Source organism: Ochotona princeps, chromosome 33, assembly GCF_030435755.1.
Source record: "Ochotona princeps isolate mOchPri1 chromosome 33, mOchPri1.hap1, whole genome shotgun sequence".
Classification (NCBI taxonomy): domain Eukaryota; kingdom Metazoa; phylum Chordata; class Mammalia; order Lagomorpha; family Ochotonidae; genus Ochotona; species Ochotona princeps.
The window spans coordinates 4653909-4679521 of NC_080864.1; the positions used below are offsets into that span (position 1 = coordinate 4653909).

General features: G+C 65.2%; 2 protein-coding genes across 3 annotated transcripts; both read left to right on the forward strand.

Moving 5' to 3' along the window:
- Positions 1-895: 895 nt before the first annotated feature.
- Positions 896-11308, forward strand: GNA11 (G protein subunit alpha 11). The gene is made up of 7 exons (XM_058657991.1): positions 896-1231; positions 7104-7288; positions 8733-8887; positions 9042-9170; positions 9866-9995; positions 10079-10232; positions 10665-11308. Exons 1-7 carry the CDS (start codon positions 1096-1098, stop codon positions 10853-10855), a joined length of 1080 nt encoding a protein of 359 aa, XP_058513974.1. The 5' UTR covers positions 896-1095; the 3' UTR covers positions 10856-11308.
- A 2838-nt stretch (positions 11309-14146) lies between these two features.
- GNA15 (G protein subunit alpha 15) lies at positions 14147-24215 on the forward strand. Of its 2 annotated transcripts, none has more exons than XM_058657990.1 (7): positions 14147-14519; positions 20056-20240; positions 21035-21186; positions 21275-21403; positions 22682-22811; positions 23243-23396; positions 23696-24215. In XM_058657990.1, the coding sequence occupies exons 1-7, from the start codon at positions 14378-14380 to the stop codon at positions 23899-23901; spliced, it is 1098 nt and encodes a 365-aa protein (XP_058513973.1). In that variant the 5' UTR covers positions 14147-14377; the 3' UTR covers positions 23902-24215. The 2 variants fall into 2 exon arrangements, with proteins under 2 accessions (XP_058513973.1, XP_004595729.2); XM_004595672.2 differs by having other exon boundaries at positions 14149-14519; positions 21032-21186; positions 23696-24214.
- Positions 24216-25613: the final 1398 nt, after the last annotated feature.

Genomic DNA, 25613 nt, shown 5'->3' on the forward strand with positions numbered 1-25613 from the left:
TGTCTGTTGCTGATGGCTGCGAGTTCTTCTTGGCATACAGCCTTCCGCGTGTATTTGTGCTGTATAGCCAGGTGCGACTTTGGGGTACCCCCGTCCTGGCTGGGAGTATCAGGCTAGGGTGCTGTCCTACCCTCATCAAGTAATCAATGCAGACTTTGGCCGCGTCTCCCCAGGCCCTTATCTGTGCAGGAAGGAGGGCTGGGCAGCGGGATAGGTGGGCACCCAGGTCGAGGGAGACAGGGCCAGGGCAGGGCAGGGCAGGGCTGGCTCTCAGTCCTGCACGCCCAGCAGCGTGTTCCTCCTCTGGATCAGAACATGCTGAGTGAGCACCTAGGGGAGTGGGGTGCCATGTGTACTTCCCCCAAGGACGTGGGGCCACGTCGGGGAACATGGTGGAGCAGCAGGCCATAGCTACCTTGTTGCAATGTCCCAATGCCTGCCCTAAGGGAAGCCAGCCAGATTCGGTGCATGCGTGCATGCGTGCCGTGGGCCTGGTGCACGTCCACACGTGGGCAGAGATGCCCACAAGCGGTGCCACCTTCCTGCCTGACCCAGGCCTGGCTTCCAGAGTTGGTCCTTGGCTCCTCCACCGCCGTGGAGCAGGCCAGGAAGACTTGAGCTGCTGCCTGCCGCCCCCTCTCCCTGCCTGGGGAGTGGGAGGACCCGAGCGGAGCCGAGCGCATCCGAGCCGAGCCGAGTGCACCCGAGCAGACCCAAGCCGAGCCGAGCGCAACGAGCCGAGCGCACCCGAGCCGAGCTGACCCGAGCCGACCCGAGCGCACCCGAAGTCGCTGCCCCGAGTCCGCCACGCTCCCACAATCCCCGGCGGCCCCGCCCCGGAGCCCCGCGCCGCGCAGGCCCCGCCCCCGGGCCCGCGCGCTCCTCCCATTGGCCGCGCCGCCTGTCCGTCCGCCGCGGGCTCGGTCGTCCGGCGCTGGCGCTCGGTGGCGGCGGCGGCGGGGACGCGGGTTCGAGCGCGGGCGGCGGCGGACGGCGGCGGGCGCGGCCGGGCGGCGGCCGGAGGGGCGGCGGACGCGGCCGGGCGCAGGGCCGAGGCGGAGGCCGAGAGGCCCCGGCGGGCGGGCGGCCGCGACGATGACGCTGGAGTCCATGATGGCGTGCTGCCTGAGCGACGAGGTGAAGGAGTCCAAGCGCATCAACGCCGAGATCGAGAAGCAGCTGCGGCGGGACAAGCGCGACGCGCGGCGCGAACTCAAGCTGCTGCTGCTGGGTGAGCGCTGGCCAGGGGCAGCGGTGCCCTGAGGTGGGCAGCCCTGGGCCGTGGGCAGCCCGGGGCCCTGCAGCGGTCAGCCCGGGGCCGTGGGCAGCCCGGGGCCTTGCAGCGGTCAGCCCGGGGTCCTGCAGTGGGCAGCCCGGGGCAGCGGGGCCCTGCAGTGGGCAACCCTGCAGTGGTCAGCCCGGGACCGTGGGCAGCCTGGGGTGGCGGGGCCCTGCAGTGGGCAGCCCTGCAGTGGGCAGCCCGGGGCCATGATCAGCCTGAGGCCCTGCAGTGGGCAGCCTGGAACAGTCGGTAGCCAAGGGCCTTGCAGTGGTCATCTCTGCAGTGGGCAGTCCGGGGCCGTGGACAGCCTGATTCCCTGCAGTGGTCAGCCCCAGGCCGTGCGCAACCTGGGGCTGCAGGATGCTGGCTATGGTCAGCCCGGGCCGTGCAGTGGTCAGCCCGGGGCTGTGGTTAGCCTAGGGCAGCAAGACACTGGCCACGGTCAGTCTGGGGCAGCTTGACAGCGGCTGTGATCGTGGGGTCGTGTCAGCCTGGGGCAACAGGGCCATGGCTGTTGGCAGCCGGTGGCTTCTGGGTTGTGGGCAACCCAGGGAAGCGTGGCATTGGCTGTGGGCAGCCAGTGATGGCGAGGTCGTGGGCAGCCCAGGGCAGCAGGACTGTAGCCATGGGCAACCCTCTCCTTCATGCCCATGGGGTTCCCCCTGCTCCAGCCGCTGACAGGCTTGGTCCTCCCTGGGCCGTTACCTGGGGGGTCAGCCCATCTGAACCCTCCACAGCGGTCAGTCCGGCCCTGCTGCCCTCCAGGCCGGGCTGGTGGTCCGTCTCACCCATACATCCCGGGTGGCCCGGAGCTAGCCAGCTGCTGTCCACTCAGCCCGGCAGGGTCCCTGGAGCACCCCTACTACGAGGCCCCTCACCTGCTGGGGTTTTCACCTAGCCCTACGCCCTCCCCTCACACGCTGCTCCCCGACCTGGCTCCCTGCCCCTCCTGGAGGGGGTTCAGAGGGTTGTTATCACCCCAAATAAGAACCTCACCAGCGTTTATACAACAGAGACCCCCCAGCCCTGGAGGGTGAGGAGGGGTGCAGGCCACTGTGTGTGGTGGGCAAGCGGGGTGCCCCATCTGAGGGCAGGGTCGTGGGCCTGGCCAGCCTGTGGGGGGCATGTTGCCAGAGCTCAACCCTGCAGTACAGAGGAGTCCAGCACCCAGGGGTGTGTGTGGTGGGGGCCGCAGCGCCTGCCTGGCCCTGTGTGGCTCCGCCCCCACAGCCTCCACTGCCCACGCCCAGCCTCCTGTGGACTTGAGATGGACCCAGGGTCAAGGCCGTGGGCCTGGCGCTGATAGGGGCCCGGCTGGGCCCCTTGTGCCTGGGACGGGTGTGTGTGTGTCTGTGTGTGCGTGCTGTGGAGTGGCCCAATGGAACCCTAAGCTGGGGAGCCTGTCCCCAAGCAGGGTGTGTGCAGGTGCCAGGCGTGGCCGCATGGCCCCAGGAAGGCAGGCGTGGACATGGGGGCTCCTACGGGGCCCAGCAGCCTTGGGTCTGCATGGAGAGACTTGTGCCCGGGCGGGCTGTTGGGCTGTGGCTGGTGGCGCCAAGAGTCTCCACCTGGGGGAGGCGCTGCAGCAGGAGGCCTGGGGGGCCAAGTCGCCGTGGCGGGGGTCTGCTGGCCCCAGGTATCCCTCACCAAGTCGTGGAGTGGTGGGGCTGCCACCCCCTGACCCCCAGAACTTTCTGGATGGGCAGGCATGGGGCACGCAGGGCTGTGAAGGTGGAGGAAGCCTCAGGCCTGTTCTAGATTTCCACTAGCCTGGCTCTGGGGGCTCCAAGGCTGCCCCCTAGTCCCTCTCCTTCCGGGGGCGCCTGCTAGCGCTGTGGGCATCGGGGCCAGCCTGGGCACTGCAGGCCGTGGAGCAGTGGGTCCGTGTCCACCATGCCCACCCAGCCCACACCCGTCATGATGGCCCCAGGGCTCCTGGGCTCCCTGGGGAGGCAGAATTATGGCTTTTTCCTCTTCGTTTTTTCTTCGAAAGATTTATTCATTTTCACTGGAAAGGCAGATTTATAGAGACAGATCTGTCCCCTGGTTCACTCCCCAATTGGCTGCAATGGCCGGAGTTGAGCCAATCTGAAGACAGGAGGCAGGAACCTCTTCCGGGTCTCCCACACGGGTGCAGGGTCGCAAGGCTTTGTGCCGTCCTCCACTGATCTCCCAGGCCACAAGCAGGGAGCTGGAAGGGAAGTGGAGCAGCTGGGACTCAAACCTGCATGCACAAAGAATGTCACACTTGGGGTAGAGAATTAGCCAGTTGAGAATTGCACCAGCCCCTCCTGTTTGTTTTTAAAAAATATTTGAGGAGAGATCTTCCATGCTCTGGGTCCCTCCCCAAACGCTGGCGACAGCTGTGGCGTGCCCAGTCAGAAGGCAGGAGCCGGGCGGAAGCTATGTCTGGCACTCAGGCGTGCAGGGGCCCAAGCCCTCGGGCTCTCCCAAACGGGGGTCAGCATCACACCTTGGCCCTCTGTGCCCCAGAACCTCCATCTGTGGGCCCGCCGTGCGGGTGATGTGTGTGTGTGTCAGGAGCTCAGGTTTGGGGTGTCCTGTCTGCCATGCCTGCTGCACCCCGTCACTGAGTGTGTCTGCACGCTGACACTCCTGTGGCCAACAGGAGTGGGAAGGGGCTGAAGGCTCCCATGGGCCTGCCTGGCCGCTGGTCCCCAGCACTGCCTATCGGTCCGCCTATGATTGGAGAACCCCCGACCCTGGGTTGCCTGCCCAGGAGGCCCGTGTTGGGCCGGGCCTGCTAAATAAAGCGGGGTGGTGGCTCACTCTGGAGGCTTCCTGTCCGGCCCGTGCTGGCCGGGAAGAGGGCAGGATTTAGTGTGGTATGGGCGGCAGGCAGCCCCTTGGGGAAGTGGTGGGGCGGGGACTGTGGGAGCAGGAAGCGGCCCTTTGTGACCTGGGCGGCTCTGGACCCCCTGGCGGCCCCTGGCTCAGGCCTCTGCCCCGCCCCTGTTCCAGCTGAGCCTGGAGTGGCCATGGAGGAGCCCAGCACCAGGCTCTCTTGGCCCCTGCTCCCAGCTCCGGCTGCTGCAGTTACTGCCGGGGAAGCACTTCCCCCATGATGTTGAGCTGTGGGAAGTTTCCTTGCTGATTTCTGTGGGGGCCCCATGGTGGGTGGGGGTGCCCTGTGCCCTTCCCTGTGGATGGAGGGTTTCCAGGGGTGCCCCAACTTTAGGATGGGGATCCTGTGCCTTTGGGTGCCTGGCTGTGCGATCCCCTTGGCCTGCTGTCTGCCCCAGCATGGGTCTTGGCCTCTTGGGCACTTCCAGGGTACTAGAAGGTCTCCCAGGCCCAGCTGTGGCCAGGAGGCCCATGGCACTGTCACCGGCTCTGGTCATTTACGGGGCTCATGCCATTGTCCATTCCACACTCTCCTCCCGCCACGCTCCTGGCCTCTCAGGGCTGTGTCCAGACCCCAGCCGTGCAGGGTGAGGCTGGGTGGGGTGTAGGGCCAGTGCAGGTGCTATTCAGAGGCCCCTCGGGAGCTGTGTGGCTACCGGTCTGCTCTTGGCATGCTGTGACCATGTGACCATGGGTGCTGTGTGTCCATCGAGGTCTCCCCTCCTGGCTGTGGCTGTGAGGGCTGGGGGACATTCTGGACTCCGCCTCTCTGAGCTGGGAGTTTCCCTGGACCCCAGTCGGCATCCTAGAACCCGGATGCCTGGGTCCTGTGGGTGCATGATGCAGTGGAGGGGAGTATGGTGGGCATTTGGCCTGGCTACCTCGCGGCATGCCCTGGGCACTTCCTGGTGCCCCCCACACCCTGGATGCTCTCATAGTGGGCGCTGGGTGAGCCAGGCAGGTGCAGGTATCCTACCCATATCTCGGGGCTGCAGGGCACCCCCAGTGTGGGGATAAGGGAGTGTGGGCTCTGGGAGGCAGACTCAACCCCGAGCTCTCTGCCCCTTGCTCCCGGGGCCTGCTGGCTCCTGTGTCCACATCCCTTCCTGCCCCACGCTCGGCATGTCTGGTGGTCCCCTGGCGTCAGTGGTCTGTGTCCCCCTGGGGAGCTGGGTCCATGATGAGTGGCTGTGGGTGGGGGCCGGTTCTGTAAAGATGACCAGATCGGCTGCTTCTGCAAAAGGACCACAGGGGACCACCTGTGACACAGGAGGGGGCTCTGGGTGGTGTGGGGACCACCTATTACCCAGGAGGGGCTCTGGGTGGTGTGGGGACCGCCTGTGACACAGGAGGGGCTCTGGGTGGTGTGGGGACCACCTGTGACACGGGAGGGGACTGTGGGTGGTATGGGGATCACCTGTGACACAGGAGGGGCTCTGGGTGGTGTGGGGACCACCTGTGACATGGGAGGGGACTGTGGGTGGTGTGGGGACCACCTGTGACACGGGAGGGGACTGTGGGTGGTGTGGGGACCACCTGTGACACGGGAGGGGACTGTGGGTGGTGTGGGGACCACCTGTGACACGGGAGGGGACTGTGGGTGGTGTGGGGACCACCTGTGACACAGGAGGGGCTCTGGGTGGTGTGGGGACCGCCTGTGACACAGGAGGGGCTCTGGGTGGTGTGGGGACCACCTGTGACATGGGAGGGGACTGTGGGTGGTGTGGGGACCACCTGTGACACGGGAGGGGACTGTGGGTGGTGTGGGGACCACCTGTGACACGGGAGGGGACTGTGGGTGGTATGGGGACCACCTGTGACACGGGAGGGGCTCTGGGTGGTGTGGGGACCGCCTGTGACACAGGCGGGGCTCTGGGTGGTGTGGGGACCACCTGTGACACGGGAGGGGACTGTGGGTGGTGTGGGGACCACCTGTGACACGGGAGGGGACTGTGGGTGGTGTGGGGACCACCTGTGACACGGGAGGGGACTGTGGGTGGTGTGGGGACCACCTGTGACACGGGAGGGGCTCTGGGTGGTGTGGGGACCACCTGTGACATGGGAGGGGACTGTGGGTGGTGTGGGGACCACCTGTGACACAGGAGGGACTGTGGGTGGTGTGGGGACCACCTTGACACGGGAGGGGGCTCTGGGTGGTGTGGAGACCGCCTGTGACATGGGAGGGGCTCTGGGTGGTGTGGGGACCACCTGTGACACAGGAGGGGCTGTGGTAACCTTTCTCCCTCCGTCTCCCGTGATGGGTGCAGGACAGTTCCCAGCACTGCCTCTGTAGTCTAAGTCCTGGGTGAGGGTGAAAGCTCTGACTGGGGACAGCCCACCCGAGGTCCCTTTTCACGGTGTCTCCTGGGGCCAGCAGGCGGCCACGGGACCAGCTGTCTGTCACCTGTTGGTTCCTCTTAGGGCAGGTGCCTGGACAGAGAGGTCGTGGCTGTGTCCATCTCTTTCCCCCACCTGGACCCAGGTGGATGAGGTAGAGCTGTATAGGTGCCCACCTGCTGAGAACCCAGAGCCCCGCTGGGCCCAGCCACGGCAGCTCTAGGGTGCCCGGGTGTGAGAAGCCTCTCGCCAGTCTTGTTGCTGGGTGACGGTGGCGGGGAGCCCTGGTGGCTGTAGGGACTGGGCAGGGCCGAGGAATGCTAGGTTGGTGTAGGTGTGCTTTGTGACCGCAGGGCGTGACCAACCCAGATGCTGCCCACAGCCTCATCTTGGGGCCTGGCATGGCTGAGTGCCCTGGGGCAACGGGAACCCCGAAAGTGGAGGCCGTGGCCCAGCACTCTGCTTCCTGACTGGCCGCTCTGTGCCCACGGGCACCTCCTTGCCCTGGACGCCCATCGCATGGCGGGGAGCGGGTGGGGGCCAGGGCAGGGCTCGGGGCCCAGGAGCCCCCCAGTGCCTGGGCTCACGCCCGTCCCCGCCTGTCCCCCCACCGCCCCAGGCACGGGCGAGAGCGGCAAGAGCACCTTCATCAAGCAGATGCGCATCATCCACGGCGCCGGCTACTCGGAGGAGGACAAGCGTGGCTTCACGCGCCTGGTCTACCAGAACATCTTCACGGCCATGCAGGCCATGATCCGCGCCATGGAGACGCTGAGGATCCTGTACAAGTACGAGCAGAACAAGGTGAGCCCAGCTGCGCGGCCCCGGGACGCGGCCAGGGCTCTCTGCCCATGCAGGCGCAGTGACGCGGCCCCCTCCACCCCTGCCCCTGGGGGCCTCGAGGCCCCTCCGGGCTCTGGAGTTCCCCGTGCTGGGCAGTCTGTGGAGCGCACGCTGGGTGCTCAGTGTGCACTCCCCCAGCACGCGTGTCTGAGCTGTGTGATGCCCTGTGCGGAGGGACCCCCGGTGGCCCCTCCCCCGATAGCATATGCCGAGTTCTGCCCTCCTGTTGGCTGCTGTGAATGTCTGAGTGTGTGTGTGGATCGTGTCTGTGGACAGGGATGTGTGTGTGTGGATGGAGATTTGTGTGTGTGGACGGGTGTGTGTCTGTGTGGACAGGTGTATGTGTGTAGTGTGTGTGTGTGGATCATGTCTATGGACAGGGTATGTGTGCGTGTGTGTGTGTGGATTGTGTCTATGGACAGAGATGTGTATGTGTAGACAGGGGTTTGTGTGTGTGTGTGGATCGTGTCTGCAGACAGGGGTGTGTGGTTGTGTCTGTGTGTGTGTGGATCGTGTCTATGGACAGGGTGTGTGTGTGTGTATGTATGTATCATGTCTATGGACGGGGTGTGTGTGTGTGTGGGCACAGGGCTCTGTGCGGGGCTGGTGAACGTCCATTCCGTCCCGTCCGGGCTCCGTCTGCCGTCCCAGGCGGTGCTGCTGCCCCTGGGCGGGGCCTGGTGGCTGGCCCGGTCTTGGCGCAGAGCTACCGTGTCCGCTTTGGTGGCAGTCGGCAGGCGCTCTGCGGGTGACAGCGCTGCCTGTGTTGAGTCCCCGCTCCTCAGCTTCCGGTTGGCTTCCTGAAGGCTCCGTGCCGGGCTGGAGCTGCGGCTCATGCGGAGGGCTGAGCTGGCATGCGGGGGGAAGCTCTCGCCTGGTGGCGGGGCTGGACATCACGTGGGACACCAGTTCCACAGCTGCTCACGTGGATTTGGCTGAGTCCATGCCGTGCAGTGGGCTGTAGGGTCCTTGCTGGCGGTGTTGAAGATTGGCTTGTTTTGATTCGAGAGAGTTCCGTCTGTAGGAGAGACGGACAGAGAAGTCTTCCTTGTGCTGGCTCACTCCTCAGGCGCCCACATAACGAGGAGCTCCGTCCGGGTCTCCCACGTGGGTGCAGGAGCTGTCCTCCACATCCCTCCTGGGCCATCAGGGAACTGGATGGGAAGTGGAGCAGCAGGGAGCTGAGCCACTTGCCTGGGGGATTCCGGAGGCTTAGCGTGCTCTGCCAGCCCCATCCCCCTCACTTGGACTTAGAGAAGAACAGGTTTTAGTTTGTTCCTGCTGGTGTCTTCCAGCCAGCAGGTGCAAGGGCCGCCCCACCCCGCCTCTCCCTGGCACGTCCTCAGCCTGGCGCCCCATGAGCCCCCTGTGAGCCCACGGCCTCTCCATCTGCCCCCCCGCACAGGCCAACGCGCTGCTGATCCGGGAGGTGGACGTGGAGAAGGTGACCACGTTCGAGCAGCAGCACGTGCAGGCCATCAAGATGCTGTGGGAGGACCCTGGCATCCAGGAGTGCTATGACCGGCGGCGCGAGTACCAGCTCTCGGACTCGGCCAAGTAGTGAGTGCCCGGTCCCGCCCGCGCAGCTGCCTTCTCTGGTGGGCAGCCCGCTGAGCCCACCGGCCCTGGTGCCCTCCCCAGTGGGCTGCCTGCTGAGCCCACCCCACTGTCCTCCCCAGTGGGCAGCCCACTGAGCCTGCCCTGCTGCCCACAGCTACCTGAGTGACGTGGACCGCATCGCCACCTCGGGCTACCTGCCCACCCAGCAGGACGTGCTACGGGTCCGCGTGCCCACCACGGGCATCATTGAGTACCCCTTCGACCTGGAGAACATCATCTTCAGGTACCCGCGGCCGGGGCGGGGAGGGGGCCGAGGCCGTGAGTCTGTGGGGAGTCCGCAGGGCATGAGGTCAGTGTGGGCTGCACGTGACGCTGCGCCCGTGTTGGCAGGGGCAGCAGGATCACAGCTCGGGCTGGGAGTCGTGGGCAAGTGTGTCAGAGCCGGCTCCCTCCCAGGCCCCAGCCGCTTCCACTCAGCCCCGCGTGCCAGTGTCCAGGTCCCCACCAGGGAGAGAGCCTGTCCGCTTCTGGTGGCCGCGTGCCGGCCAGCTGTCCTGGCAGACCCCTTGCCTAGTGGGTGCCTGCCCTGGGTTCCACGGTAGCCGTCCCACCCCTCCCGCGCTGGCTGGTGCTGATGCTGGCGGGGAGGCAGTGTCCATTTCCCCAGCCTCCCATGAGCTCAGCGAGAGCTGGCATCCCCTCAGGACAGGGTGGTGTGGCTGGCACCGTTTTCTGGTCTTTCAGCCTTCTTGGCCTGTGGTCCGAGGCCGTAGGGTGCTGGCCAGGTGTCCCTGCTGGAGGGCTCCAAGGGCAGGGTCCCAGCAGCCAGGCAGCAGGAATGTCTGTGGAGTGATGCCCAGCGCTGCAGGTGGCTGCTGGGGCAGAGCACTGGCCCTCTGCGGTGTGGTGGGCACAGAGCCCCGGAAGCCAGCACTCCTGGGGACGGCCCTCCCGTGCTGAGCGGGGGTGCCCTTGCAGGATGGTGGACGTGGGCGGGCAGCGCTCCGAGCGGAGGAAGTGGATCCACTGCTTCGAGAACGTCACGTCCATCATGTTCCTCGTGGCCCTAAGCGAGTACGACCAGGTCCTGGTGGAGTCGGACAACGAGGTGGGCACAGGGGCCCCCGGGGGCACGCCGGGCAGGGCGCCTGTGCCCCAGGCCCCGTCCGAGCCACTGTCCACCCCCCGCAGAACCGCATGGAGGAGAGCAAGGCCCTGTTCCGTACCATCATCACCTACCCCTGGTTCCAGAACTCCTCCGTCATCCTCTTCCTCAACAAGAAGGACCTGCTGGAGGACAAAATCCTCCACTCACACCTGGTCGACTACTTCCCCGAATTCGACGGTGAGCAGGGCAGGGGCGACTGTGGTGTGTGTTGAGAGGCAGGGAGGGGGCGGGCAGCGCAGGGTGGGACAGGCAGGGCAGGGGCAGGCGGGGCAAGGGGCTGGTGGGGCAGGGCAGCAGGGTAGGGCAGGAGGCAGGCAGGGCAGGGTGGGACAGGCGAGGCAGGGCAGGGCAGGGCAGGGCAGGTAGGGCAGGGGCAGGCGGGGCAGGGCAGCAGGGTAGGGTGGGACAGGCGGGGCAGGTAGGGCAGGGGCAGGCGGGGCAGGGCAGCAGGGTAGGGTGGGACAGGCGGTGCAGGCAGGGCAGGGTAGGGGGCAGGTAGGGCAAGGGCAGGCGGGGCAGGGGGGCTGGTTGGGCAGGGCAGCAGGGTAGGGCAAGGCGGAGCAGGCGGAGCGCTCCGTGCCCAGGGAGCCTCACGCCTGCCTTCCCCAGGGCCGCAGCGGGACGCGCAGGCGGCTCGTGAGTTCATCCTCAAGATGTTTGTGGACCTGAACCCCGACAGCGACAAGATCATCTACTCACACTTCACGTGCGCCACGGACACGGAGAACATCCGCTTCGTGTTCGCCGCCGTCAAGGACACCATCCTGCAGCTCAACCTCAAGGAGTACAACCTGGTGTGAAGCTGCCGGACCCCGCAGGGCAAGGGGCTCCCACCGGATACCGGACACACGGAACCCCCCCCCCCGGGGCTGCACCCCCAGCCCCACGCCCACTCCCGGACCCCCCAAGGGGGCAAGGGGCGCCCGCCGCCTGCCCTGGGAAGTGCCTACATTTTTTTTTTTTTTAAATTTTTATTTGTTCTCTTTTTCCGGGGAAACAAAGGCAGCCTGGCCGCGAAGCGTCGCGGGCACCCCAGGTTGCGGGCATGGGGGGTGGGCAGTACTTTTCCTCGTGGTGTGACCAACGTGGGGGCTGATGGGAATCCCGGAGGCTTCTCAGGTGTGTCCTGGAGAAGCAAGGGGGACCCCATGGCTCTCGGGCTTGGGGCCAGTCCCCTGGGGCGCCCCTGTACCCCCGAGGCCTGAGCCAGGGCCGGGGGGGGCGGTTTCCCTGGGGCACCCCTGTGTCCCTGTCCCCCCCCCCCCGGGCAGGGGGCACCCCCGGGGTTGTGTTGAGCACTACAGCGCCTCCTTGCTCCGGAGGGTCAAGTTTTCTTTGCACAGTCACAGGCAAGAGTGCCGAGTGGCGCTGCCCAACAGTTGACTCAAAAAAAGATCCCAGCCTGGGGTCATTGGCGCCCCCTCCTCACAGCCCCGGTGGGGGCAGCGATGCTCCGGGGCCTCCGTGCCAAGCATCCGCCCCCGGTGGCGGGGAGCGGCAGGTGCTGCTGGTGGGGCGGGGGGGGGGGTTGGTGGTCCCACTTGCATGGCCAGGAGGCTTCTGGGATGGCTGTACCGGCCTCTCAGAGGCACTGAGCTCGCCAGTGGGCTCATATAGGGGCAACCAGCACCCCTGTGGGCCAAGCCAAGTGCATGTGCCAACGCCGCCCACGGGGTGGGGAGTAGGGCACCTCCCAGGAGCCGTGTGCCCCAGGGCGGCCAGACCCCTTGTGCAGTGCCCCGCCTGGCGGCTGTGTCGGGGCGCAGCCAGCCGGCACCTATTTAAAAAGTACCCCGTGCGACGCTCCTTTTAAACCTTTTGTCCTCGGAGACGCATGTGCTGTTTGTCAGGCGCCGAGGGGCCTGCCCCTCGCCCAGCGCTGCCTGGCGCCCACCGACTTTTCATATCTTTCTCCTGAAATGAATTCTGTTTTAAATTGGAATAAATTGTGTTCCTAAACTCTGTGGCCTTCTTTCGTGGTTGGCTTCCTGTTCCTGGGCCCCAGCACCTGCACAGCCCTGGGCCGGCTCTCCCGCACCTCCCAGCTCATGGTCCCCACCCTCCCCACGCACGCACGCACGCGGAAATCATGGCATCTCCTAGCCACCCGCTAGCCCACCTGTGCACATCCAGGACAAGGCAGAGCCACAGACAGGCAGAGTTTCCGTCCCCTGGCTCATTGACCGCATGACCGACCCAGGACTAGAACCAGGGACGTAGCCCACTGCGCCACAGCCATCTCTTACTGCAGGCCTTAGCAATAAGTTCCTTAAGTACGCTAGAGGGACAGATAAACTTCACCTCACAACTCCACTCCCCAAATGGTTCCAACAACCCTGGGTGGGGCCAGGTCCAAAGTCAGGAGCTGCTTCTGGGTCTCCCACGCCGGTGCAGGGTCCCAAGGCTTTGGGCTGTCCTCCACTGCTTTCCCAGGCCACAAGGAAGGAGCTGGATGGGAAGTGGAGCAGCTGGGACTCGAACCGGCAAAGCAGTGCCCCTGTGGGATGCGGCTCAGCGGGAAGCAGCCTCCTTGTCTGTCCATCTCTAAAACTGGCTCTACTTTCCAACCTGGAGCTATGTTAGGGTTAGAGTCCCCCATCCCCAGATGGCTTCCTGCCTGGGACCAAAGACCCTGGGCTGTCAGCGTCCTCTGGGGACATTTGCCCACATCCCTTTTCTGCACCCACATACCCTTTCCTGAGGTGCCCCAGAACCTGGGGCCCTACCCCTGATCACCGCTTAGGATGGGGTCCCCGCACCCTCCAGTGTGGGGTCTGCACACCTGTGTATGGACCCCGTGAGCAAAGTGGACGGGCTGCTGAGCCCGGGGTGGTGCTGAGGCGTGGCAGGACTGGGCCCAGGGAGGGAGAGGAGGCTGGCAGAGGTATGGGGGTGAAGAGAGCCCGGGGGAACTCCCTGAAGCTGAGGGGGAAGGCAGTGTCCTGCCACCAGCATCCAGCAGGTGTCGCCCGAGGCAACGCCTTGATCTGACCCTAACGCTAGAACCCTGCGTGTGTACTCTCTAGGACGGGGGTCCCCAGGGCTCCGCCAGTTGAGAGACCCCTCCTGGGTGTTGGGGTACCCAGAATTGAGACTGACCTTCCGCCGAGCTGTGTGAGTGGCAGTGATGGAAGGGTGTCATGAGAACCAGTGGGGTGTGGGGGGGTGGCTCAGGGGTCCCTGGTGACCCTGGGATGCTGAAGGGGAGAGGAAGCGAATCTTGCCAGGACATCATGGCCACAACTGACTGGACTGGGCAGGTGTGTGACCGGAAGGCAGGACCAGTGTGACAGGTCCCGGGGCGGGGGGGCAGGAGAAAGGGGCACATTGCAAATTCAGTTTTGAGAAGCTGTGATACTTCAGGGTCCCCAGTGGTCTTGTACCCCAATACTGTCTGCCTTTAGCCCCCCAACACCCAGCTGGAGCCCGGGCGGGCATCCCGCCCGCTCACCCCAGTAACCCCGCCCCTGGTGCACTTCCCACGTGCTGCTATGAATCAGCATCGTCTGAGGGGAAGCCACACATGCTAACCAGACAAGCGGGGGCACACCCTCTCTGCAAACCTCAAAGCGCCAGCCTCAGGGCTCCCCCACCCCCAACGGTGGGAGGTTGATCCAGAACTTTCTAGAACTTTCCAGCTTCCAAGCTCCCATGGGCTCATTCACTCTTCAGATATCCAGAGCTGAGCGAGGCCAAAGCCAGCAGCTCCATCCGTGTCTCCCTCGCGGGTGGCTGGGCCAGGGACCTGCCCTGGTGTACACCAGCAGGGAGCCGGGATCAGGAGCTGGAAGCGGGACTCGAACCCCGGACCCCAGGAGGTGGGCCCATGAGGGCTCAGCACCGGCTCACTCACAAATGGTCCTATGTTAGGAAAGGTGTGCGGCATCTCGCTTGCTGGAAGGTTGTCACGTGCGTGACCTTGGTGAGCCCAACCCCCCAGGGTCCCCGGGGTATACAGCTGGCGCTTCCTAAGTGTCCCCTCCTGGAAGCCGCAGTGATGCTGGGAGCCGGGGAGCTGGGTGTCATCCCCTGCCCACCCCGGGGTGCGGCAGAGGAGGCAGCCCCGCGGTGGCGTCACTGCTTGGGCAGAATGAGGAAGGAGGCCGGGCAGGCCCCGCAGGACCAGTGTGCGTGCAGGCCAGCTTCCGCCCCACCCCACCTCACCCAGGGGCCCCGCCTCACCCCTCCCGGGCGCCCTGGGACCTGCCAGGCCCGGTTTGGGCAGGTCGGAGCGGTGGGGTGTTGGGGGAACCAGCTCCCCTGGTGCCTTACCGCACCCGAGGGGAGCAGCGGGGTCCCCCACGGGGTGATGCCCACCCGGCATGGCCCACACCCTGAGCTGGCGTTGCTGCTGGTGCCTGACCGAGGAAGAGAAGGCGGCGGCCCGCGTGGACCAGGAGATCAACAAGTTGTTGTTGGAGCACAAGAGGCAGGTGCGCGGCGAGCTGAAGCTGCTGCTGTTGGGTGAGTTGGTGGGCACCCAGGCTGCAGATGCCACCACTGAGCCCACGGAGCCAGCAGGGCCTCTGTGTGCGAGGGGCTGGCAGCGGCACAGGCAAGCCCAGCCCGTCCTACCTGCTTGGATCACTGCGAGCCCAGGCCCGCGTGGGAGGAACACGGCAGCTGCCCAGGGCCCAGGCCCCGCTCTGCTCTGCTCTGCTGCTGCAAGGGGCAGGGGAGGGTGTGGGGTCCGGCCAGGGTCGGCCGTAGGTGGGTGGGTTTCTGCCGACCTGAGGAGTTGCTGCGTCAGCCTCGGGGGACCCCGGCGTGGGCTCACCCTGCGCCCAGGCAGACAGTATAAGGGAATGTGGTCATTTCTGCGGCAGGAAGGGCCGGGAGGGAACAGCCCTGCTGGGGCGGGCGGGCTCACCGCCCTGCGTGTTTCTGTGGCTGGCAGACGAATCTTGCATGTCTGTTTCATTCCCCTAGCACCCACAGCAACAGCCGGGGCTGGGGTGTGTCGTGCACACCCAGGAGGTGGCAGGGAGAGCTGGGGGTTCCCTGGGGGGCCTCCCCCGTGGGTGGCAAAGGCCCGGGCATGAAGCTGCCACCTGCCAGGACTGGAGATGGGTTGTGGGCTCCCCTCGTACCGCCCCCACCCAGCCTCATAGGTCCTCATCTCCTGGGAGACACGGGGTCGTATCGGACCCGGCCACCACCTTTAGGAGTCCCAGCCTTGCTTCCCATCCAGCTCCCTGCCTGTGGCCTGGGAAAGCAGTGGCAGTGGAGGACGGCCCAAAGCCCTGGGACCCTGTAGCTGTGTGGGAGACCTGGAGGAAGCTCCAAGCTCCTGGCTGGCCATTTGGGGAAGCCCTCTCCCTCTCTTGATCACTCTTCCCAGTAAGTCTCCCGTAGAGAAGGCCAGCCCCCTCTGGCTCTACATCCTGTGCCTCCAGCGGCCACCCTGCAGTCTCCCAGCAGCTGCAGCTTGATTGCAGGTGCCAGGCGTGTCATTGTGGGGCCTCTTAGGCCATCTCCTTTTTTATATTCATTTCTCTACATTAAAGACACACAGACTCTTCCACCTGCTGGGTCACACCCCCAGATGCCCACAGGAGCCAAGGCTGAGCCTGTCCAAAGGCAAGAGCTCCACTCGCCTGTCCCCCCTGGGTGCAGGGCCCCAGCTCTGAGGCCGTCTGCCGCCCTCCCGGGTGGGTGCATGAGCAGAGGGGCTGGATGGGAAGTGGAGCAGCCGGGGCTCGACCCCTGCGCATCCAGCAGAGCACACGGGGTGGAGGGTGTGTAACTGCCAGGACAAACGCCCACCCGTCGCTCAGGGACCACTTGCAGGCAGGAAGCGCCGGCCGCACACAGCCTTCCCGCCTCCCGCAGCCCTCAGTCCCCCTTCCTTCCTCCTATGGCAGTTCCTTTTTCATGTCTTTTTAAAAGAAAGATTTATTTACTTTTATTGCCAAGTCAGATTTACAGAGAGGAGGAGAGACAGAGAGGAAGATCTTCCATCCATGGCAGCCACAACGGCTGGAGCTGAGCCGATCCAAAGCCAGTAGCCAGGAGTCAGGAATCTCTTCTGGGTCTCCCACACCGGTGCAGGGTCCCAAGGCTTTGGGCCGTCCTCTACTGCTTTCCCAGGCCACAGGCAGGGAGCTGGATGGGAAGTGGAGCAGCTGGGATGCGAACTGGTGCCCTTAAGGGATGCCGGCTTCATGGCTGTGGCTTCACTTGCTATGCCAGCTCTCTTTTTGTCCCTGGCCACACTGGTGAGGGGCTTGTCGCCTGCTGTCCCCCTCTTCTCCTCGGGCTCCTTGTACCGGCTGCCGCCCACCGTCTATGGTCATACCCTCCCTGTGTCACCCTGTGTGCGGCTTCCACTCTGCGCCCCCTCGCGCAGGGAGTGTGCCGGCCACCCTGGCTGTCGCCGAGCCCCAGCTCCCTCCTGCGCCCACATGGCCTGTCGCTGCCTGCATGGCCTGCCCGGTCACCCAGCGGACGACATGCATGTGTCACTGCCCCCACGGGCACTGGCGTGAGCATGTGGGGACCTGGACCCAGCAGCAGGTGCTCAGCCAAGGCTTTGCGAACAATGACAGTGTGACTGGACGAGGGGCCCCGTCCTGACCACCCGGCGTGGGGAGCCCTCCTGACAGGGGGGCCATGAAGGGCAAGGGTGCCAACAGCTCGCCAACACCCTGACCCCATCACCTGGAAAATGGGAACTGAATCCAGAAGTTGCTTTTTCCTGGTCTGTTTGAGGAAGGTGCAGAGAGTGCTGGGGGGCTGGGGGGCAGGGAGGGGTCTCAGCAAGGCCACAGGGAGCTAGCCCCCACATGGAGTTTCTGGCCTAGCTGCTTGCTGGTGTGCACCCAGGAATCGGCAGTTAACGGCCCAGGTATTGGGGTCCCCGAACCCCCAGGGAGACCCCAATGGGGCTCCTGGCTTCTGCCTTCCGTGTGGCCCAGCCCTGGCTGCGGTGCCATTTGGGGAGTGAACCATCTGATGAAAGATCTCTCTCTCTCTCTCATTTTTCCATTTAAATATATAAAGCAACCAAGGGTGGCTAGGACCGGCCAAGCCCCTAGCCCTGACTCAGGGCTGCCCAGGTGGGCCCCAGGTTCCTGTCATGGACAAGGTGCTGACCCACACGATGCCCAGGGGCCTGGCACGCTGCCCCCGGCTCCTCCCTGGCAGCTGCTGGGCAGGCCCCACTTCCCCCTTGGCCCTCGGGACAGAAGCAACCACTTCCCAGTGTCTGGACTGCACGCCCCTCATGGTATCTCCCTGCAACCGGCCGGGACCCCTGGCCTCCCTGGGACTAGCTCCCTGGGACTGGCCATCCCCAGACCTGTGAGTGACAGGACACAGGCAGCCTGCTCACAGTGTGACACCGCCATGGCCCGGGTGCCTCATTTTACACCCCTGGGCTGGAGCTGAGGCCCTGAGAGCTGGGGTCCACAGACGACACTCCTTGCTTTTTGTTTTGTAATGAAGATCTTTCCCCCACTGTTTCACTCCCCAAATGGCCGCAGTATCAGCCGGAGCTGAGCTGATCCGAAGCCAGGAGCCTGGAGCTCCATCCAGGTCTCCCACACAGGTGCAAGGTCCCAAGACCTTGGGCCGTCCTCCACTGCTTTCCCAGGCCACAAGCAGGGAGCCAGGTGCCTAGCCTGTATGCCCTGAGAGCCTGGGGGTCCCCGTCCCCCACCAGCTCTCTTTGGGGCAGAACCCCCAGGTCCTAATTTTGCTGCCTGAGAAGCTGCCCAGTGTGTGTCCAGGGGAGCCGAGAGGGGCGTCGGGAGAGCAGAGGGACCCATGCGGAGCCCCTTGCAGGGCCCAGGGCTCGGGAGAAGGGAGCGGGTGGACTCCTGGCTACTGTGCTATGAGTGTCACTGTGGAGGCCACATGAGGAAGTCCAGACACACGGAGGGAACAGAGGTACAGCTTGCCACGTGGTGGCACACAGCTCTCAAAATACAGGGTGGGTCCAGCTCGGTAGCCTTGCGGCTAAAGTCCTCACCTTGCACGCACTAGGATCCCATATGGGCACCGGTTCATTTCCCGCCTGCCCCACTTCCCATCCAGCTCCCTGCTTGTGACCTGGGAAAGCAGTGGAGGACGGTCCAAAGCCTTGGGACCCTGCACCTGCGTGGAAGAGGCTCCTGGCTTTGGATCAGCTCAGCTCCAGCCATTGTGGCCACTTGGGGAGTGAACCAGCAGGTGGAAGATCTTCCTCTCTGTCTCTCCTCCTCTCTGTAAATCTGACTTTCCAATAAAAGTAAATAAATCTTTAAAAAAAAAAAATACAGGAGGGCATGGGTCTGGGGCTGGCATGGTGGGTTAAGCCTTTAGCTGCAGCACCGGCATCCCATGTGGTTGCTGGTTTGAGTCCCAACTGCTCCACTTCCGATCCAGCTCCCTGCCCATGCACGTGGGAGATGGACCCCACCTCCCACCCCTGCCCCCCGGGAGACCAGGATGGAGCCTGCTGGGGCCCAGCACCCTGCTGGACCCACGCGGGTCGGTCCCCGCCTGGGCTGCCCACCTGTCGGTGCGTGGGCGACAAAACCAGCAAAAGCGGGTGAGAGCCGGGAAGTTGGCCGTGACAGCCTCTGGCAACGGAGGGGGGCAGACAGGCCGCAGCAGTCGCTGGCAGGTGCACAGGCGCCAGGCAGGCACGGGGACAAATGACGCCTGGGTAATAGAAACCCCTGGGCACGATACAGCGCACACGCACCCCCAACGGGAAGCGCCCACGGGCTGTGCAATCACGGTCGCGTCCACGCATCCATTCGTCACGCACTTTCAGAGAATATGTACGCCTTTGGTGGAACTTCTTTTTTTTCAATTGGAAAGGCAGATCAGATTGAGAGACAGAGAGGAAGATCTTCCACCTGCTGGTTCACTCTCCATGTGGCCGCCTAGGCACCCCCGGCTAGGACCTGCTTCTCTGCTGCCCTGCCGTCCCTCACAGGAGGGGGGTGTATGCAGCCAAGGCTGGGGTTCCCCCTGGCTGATTTCTCCTGTGGCACCTACTGCACCCTCACCCCAGGGGGAGACACAGGCCGTCCTGTCCTATGCTCCCCTTCTCCAGCCCCTGGCTGGCCCCACACTGAGGTATCCACACCTCCCTTTGCTGGGGGAGGTCTACAGAGGCAGACCCAGGGCTCTGATGTCTGAGAGCTGGCTGCCCAGAGCCCTGGCCAGCTGAGTGCCCCCCACGCCAGGCCTGGCAGGCTCTGTCCCCCGAGACCTGGTGAGCTCTGTCCCCCAGGCCTGGCAGTCTGTCCCTGGGACCTGGCAGGCTGTGTCCCCTGAGGCCTGGTGAGCTCTGTCCCCTGAGACCAGGTGGGCTCTGTCTACCTGAGGCCTGGAGGGCTCTGTCCCCTGAGACCTGAGGCGCTCTGTCCCCCGAGACCTGGTGAGCTCTGTCCCCTGAGGCCTGGCGGGCTCTGTCCCCTGAGACCTGGTGAGCTCTGTCCCCTGAGGCCAGGCGGGCTCTGTCCCCTGAGGCCTGGCGGGCTGTGTCTCTTGAGGCCTGGTGAGCTCTGTCCCCCAGGCCTGGCAGTCTGTCCCTGGGACCTGGCAGGCTGTGTCCCCTGAGGCCTGGTGAGCACTGTCCCCCGAGGCCAGGAGGGCTCTGTCCCACCCCTCTGAGACCTGGTGCGGTCCCCAGCTCCCGCTGTACCCCTCAGTCCATCTGAACCTCTGGGGGTTGGTTCTGCCCGCTGCATCTTTGCCCTGGGCTCGTGCCTGGCCAGCTGGCACCCCCCAAGTTCTTCTGCCTGCTGAGCTTGGTCACTTGACCACCCGGAGCCTCCTTCATGATCCAATTCCCAGTTTGTCCCCACAAGTCATCGCAGAAGATGAAAGTGCCCCGGGCCCCTCGCTACCCGCCCTGGCCCACGCTGCCCGCCCCGGGCTGGGGTCCACGTGCTGTACAGACGGGGCAGGGTCTGCTCCCAGCAGGGCGGGGGTCTCGGGTCTGTGTGCCCAGGCCGAGCTCCCACGGTGCAAGGCTGAGAGGTCGCCCGGTCCCCACTTCCAGGGCCCGGCGAGAGCGGCAAGAGCACCTTCATCAAGCAGATGCGCATCATCCACGGCGCCGGCTACTCGGAGGAGGAGCGCAAGGCCTTCCGGCCACTCGTCTACCAAAACATCTTCGTGTCGGTGCAGGCCCTGCTGGACGCCATGGGGCGGCTGCACATCCCGTTCAGCCGGGCCGAGAGCCAGGTGGGCGGGGCCAACAGCCAGGGGCGGGGCCGAGAGCCAGATGGGGCGGGGTCGAGAGCCGGTGGGGGCGGGACCGGGAGCCAGGGTGGGCGAGGCTGAGAGCCAGGCGGGAGCGGGATCAACCAGAATGGGCGGGACCAGCAGCCAGGGGCGGGGCCGGGAGCCAGGGTGGGCGTGGCCAGAACCAGTGGGAGGAGCCAGTGAGTCCGTGCATGGGTGAGAGCCATGTGGGCGGGCCCTGGCGGATCAGGGGCGGGGCCAGCCTGAAAGCCCCGCCCTCCCCGCCACTGGGATCCGGGTCCTGAAGCCTCCGGAGTTGGATCCAAAAACATAAGTTCTCACTTGTTATGATTGTTACTTGAGAATGTTGTAGACATTTCCTAAGAAAAGAAAGGACTTTCTGCAGATTTCTTTATTCTGAAGTTTGAGAGACAGTAAAGGAACCGTCCGCTGGTTCACTTTCCAAGTGGCCATAATGGCCTAGCTGAGCCGATCCGAAGCCAGGAGCCAGGAGCCTGTTCCAGGTCTCCCACGTAGGTGCAGGGTCCCAAGGCTTTGGGCCGTCCTCCACTGCTTTCCCAGGCCACGGCAGGGAGCTGCATAGGAAGCGGGGCTGCTGGGACACGAACCGGTGCCCATACGGGATCCCAGCACACATGGTCACTTGAGCTGACCACCCTGCTCCGAGGTGCCTGGGCAGGAGGCCAGGGAGGCTGGCGGGCAACGCTGGGCAGGCCACTCCTATCCCCCCAGGGCTCACCTGGCCTGGCCCTTCCCTGTGTTCCCCACAGCAGCACGCCAGGCTGGTCATGAGCCAGGACCCCTACAAAGTGACCGTCTTCGAGAAGTGCCTGGCCACGGCCATGCAGAGCCTGTGGCGCGACGCCGGTGTGCGGGCCTGCTATGAGCGCCGACGCGAGTTCCACCTGCTTGACTCGGCCATGTAGTGAGTGTGGGGGTCTCAGGGTTCGGGGGCCGGACGGGGGCTCTTCCCAGTCCACTCTGTGAATCCAGCAGCATCCCCACCTGTGCAGCTACCTGTCACACCTGGAGCGCATAGCGGAGGAGAGCTACGTGCCCACGGCACAGGACGTGCTGCGCAGCCGCCTGCCCACCACGGGCATCAATGAGTACTGCTTCTCAGTGAACAAGACCAACCTGCGGTGAGTGGACACAGAAGGTGCCCGGGGCAGGGCCAGCGCCCAGGGAGCCGCAGGCTGGAAGGGACGGTGCCGAGGGCTCCAGGGGACAGCACAGGCAGAGGGTGCCCGGGGCAGGGCCAGCGCCCAGGCCAGCACCCACGGAGCCACAGGCCGGAAGGGCTCCAGAGGACAGCAAGGGACAGCACAGGCAGAGGGTGCCCGGGGCAGGGCCAGCGCCCAGGCCAGCACCCAGGCTCACCCCCTGGAGCCAGCCGCATCAGGCAGGGGCTGGGCAAGTGGGCACTGGGGTTCTGGAGCGCAGGGTGCAGCAGCGCTGAAGGGGAGGCCTGCCAGGGAGGGCATCAGAGCTGGTGGTGGGGCGATGCTGTTATCCAGCTGGGAGTGTGGACAGAGGAGCCAGGGTGAGGGCAGGAGTGTGGCGCTGGAGCCAGACCCAGAGGTGCCTGGGGAAGGGGTGTGGGGCCGGCCCATGGGCGGGGCAAGCAGAGGAAATGAGGCAGGTGGTTGTCAGCGACCCAGTTGCTTGGGGGTGCAGGCTTCTGCGTGCTGTGGGGTGTGCATGAACCTGAACCAATTGGGAAGGAGGGTGCACCTGCCAGGGTGCAGAGAGGAAGGCTGAGCGTTAGAGCCAGCAGCACCCCAGGGTGGGCCTCCTATGGGCCACCGTGCCCTCACCTCAGCCTTCCCATCCTGGGAGCTCAGCCCCCATCAGCCCTGCACCCCAGTCCCCCTCAGCCCTGCACCTCCTGCACCCCAGCCCCACTCAGCCCTGCACCTCCTGCACCCCAGCCCCCCTCAGCCCTGCACCCCAGCCCCCCTTAGCCCTGCACCTCCTGCACCCCAGCCCCCCTCAGCCCTGCACCCCAGCCCCCCTCAGCCCTGCACCCCAGCCCCCCTCAGCCCTGCACCCCAGTCTCTCTGTCCTGGGTCCCCTAGCCCCCAGCCCTGCACCCCAGCCCCCCTCAGCCCTGCACCCCAGCCCCACTCAGCTCTGCACCTCCTGCACCCCAGCCCCCTCAGCCCTGCACCTCCTGCACCCCAGCCCCCTCAGCCCTGCACCCCAGCCTCGCTGTCTTGGGTCCCCCAGCCCCCCTCAGCCCTGCACCCCAGCCTCCCCAGCACCCGGAGGCCTGGACCTTCCACCGTGGGGGACAGGCCAGCGGCCCGGGGCGTGTCCTCCTGCGTATGCAGTGTCAGCCGTCGTTCCTGGCGCACCCCGCATGCAGCCTGGGGTCCCCGTGAGCTCTGAGCTCTGAATGGGCCCTGGTCCCCACGCAGGATCGTGGACGTGGGAGGCCAGAAGTCGGAGCGCAAGAAGTGGATCCACTGCTTTGAGAACGTGATCGCCCTCATCTACCTGGCCTCGCTGAGCGAGTACGACCAGTGCCTGGAGGAGAACGACCAGGAGGTGAGGGTGGGGGCGGGGCCTGGGGAGGGCGGGGCCTGGAGGAGGGGCGGGGTCTGGATGGAGGGGCCTGGAGAACAACCAGGAGGTGAGGGCGGGGCCTGGAGGAGGGGTGGGGCCGGGAGTGAGGGCGGGGCCTGGAGGAGGGGAGGGTGTGGCCTGGAGGGGTGAGGGGGGGGCCTTGGCTGAGCTGGTCCCTTCCCCATGGGCTGTGTGTGTGTGTGTGTGTCTGTCTGTCTCTCTGTCTGCGCTGAGCTGGCCCTTTCTCCACGGGCTGTGTGTGTGTATGTGTCTCTGTCTGCGCTGAGCTGGTCCCTTCCCCATGGGCTGTGTGTGTGTGTGTGTCTGTCTGTCTGCGCTGAGCTGGCCCTTTCTCCACGGGCTGTGTGTGTGTATGTGTGTCTGTCTGCGCTGAGCTGGCCCCTCCGTCCCAGAACCGCATGAAGGAGAGCCTGGCCCTGTTTGGCACCATCCTGGAGCTGCCGTGGTTCCAGAGCACCTCCGTCATCCTGTTCCTCAACAAGACAGACATCCTGCAGGACAAGATCGCCACCTCCCACCTGGCCACCTACTTCCCCAGCTTCCGAGGTGAGTGCTTCCAGAATGTTCCATGCCCTCGGCCCCCTGCACCGCCCCAGCTCCCTGGCCTCAGGGCTCCCCTTGGCCCCCCTGCACCACCCCAGCTCCCTGGCCTCAGGGCTCCCTGTGTCTCTGGGGCTAACACCCCCCAGCACCTGTCACCCGCCTCCTCCTCCTCTCTGGGCCCCTCCATGTCCCGTGGGCTCCTGGGCGCACCTGCCCTGATACTCCCATTGCTTTGGGCAGCACCCTGTGTGACCCAAGCAGGGTCTTGAGCCCCCCACCCTGCACCCCACTTCCCCACCCAGGCCCCAAGCAAGACGTGGAGGCCGCCAAGAGGTTTATCCTGGACATGTACACCAGCATGTACGTGGGCTGTGCCGCCGGCCCGCGCTCACGCCGCCTGTTCAGCCACTACACGTGTGCCACGGACACGCAGAATATCCGTACGGTGTTCAAGGACGTGCGTGACTCTGTGCTGGCGCGCTACCTGGACGAAATCAACCTGCTGTGACAGCCAGGGACCCGGGGGGCCCTGCGGGGACGCCCCACCCCACCCCGTGCACCGCAAGGGTCGTCCCAGTGGACTCTGGGTGCCCCACGTGGCCAGCGGCAGGAGGGCAAGGCCTCCTCTGCATCTGTATTTATTTCCCCCCTTGGCATGGCCCCTGCCGGACACACGTTAAAGAACGACATTGTGGAATTGGCACGGTGGCCTGATGGCTAAAGTCCTCGCCTAGCACGCCAGGGATTCTCTGTGGGCGTCGGTTCTAATCCCAGCAGCTCCACTTCCCATCCAGCTTCCTGCTTGTGGCCTGGGAAAGCAGTGGAGGATGGCCCAAAGCCTTGGGACCCTGCACCCGCATGGGAGACCTGGAAGAGCTCCTGCCTTTGGATCAGCTCAGCTCCAGCTGTTGCGGTCACCTGGGGAGTGAACCACTGGACAGAAGATCTTCCTCTCTGTCTCTCCTCCTCTCTGTGTATCTGACTTTTCAATAAAAATAAAATAAATCTTAAAAAAAAAAAAACCAAACAAATGACATTGCAGGCTGTGACACGGTGTGTCCTACTGTCCCTGCTGGGTGACTGGCCCCGGCTAGGTGTGTGCAGGGAGAAGCGGGAGCTCCCCACTGGGAGCTGCTGCACCCCGCCATTTGGGCACTGACCCTGCCCGGCTCCCTGGCCGTTTAACCTGGTGGCGACGAGCAGTGCCTGCTGGACGACACACGTTGGGCACCTGCTGCCTGTTGGGCTTGGCTTGGGAAGCGGTGGGGGGCTCAGGGTACCCACAGGCTGACAGTTCAACATTCATTCCCTGCAGGGTCCCCCTCCTCAACAGGAAGTGATGGGCCAGTAGGAGGGACCCCGTGTGCCACGGCCAGGTGGAGCAGGTGGCCGGCTGCCCGTCCGGGGACAGCTTCTTCTGCACATGCGAGCTGCTGGCCAGCGTGTCCAGGAGGGCAAGGATTGCCACCTGGCCTGACGCCAGGTGAGTCGTGAGGGGTGCTGGCTGGCAGGGAGGGGGATGCGGTGGCTGCTGGCCGCCTGCAGCCACCAACAGGAAACATCTCCAATTCTGCTTTTCCGCACGCCCCCTTGGCTGTCCCCCGACTCCTGTGGCAGATACGCCCCCTCTCTGCCCTCCTGCGTCCACCCCGGGGGTTCCTGCCCCTCTCCTCTGCACATCATTACCTCCAGTCAGGCCTGCATTCTGGGGTCCCTGCGAGTGGAGTCGGAGTGTGCACCCCAGGACTGGGGCCCCTCTCCCTGTTCCTGTGTGTAGCTGGGAGGCTCCCAGGCTTCCCCTTCCTGCCATGACAACAGCCCTTCCTGGTCCTGCTCGCAGCCTGGGGCAGCCTCACCTCCTCCAGGAAGCCTCCCAGGGTCTCCCTGCCTCCCTGGGCCCCCTGGGAGGGGAAGTAGCCGGGAAGGACCAAGACCCCGGGCAGTTGGGAGCTCGCCCCTCAAGGAATGAATGAATGAATGAGTGAATGAATGAATGAATGAGACTGGTCCCTCGCTCTCCGCCCAGAGGGGTCCCATCCCGGCGCCCCTCTGCGCCCCGGGGCCCACCCGGCCAAGGACACCGGGCTGCGGACCCCAAGGACCTCCGTGCACCCTCAATGGACAGAGCACCCCGACACTGCTTCGGCCTTGGGGGGGCTCCGCGTGGACCCCGACACTGCTTCGGCCTCGGGGGGGGCTCCGAGGGGACCCCGACATTCC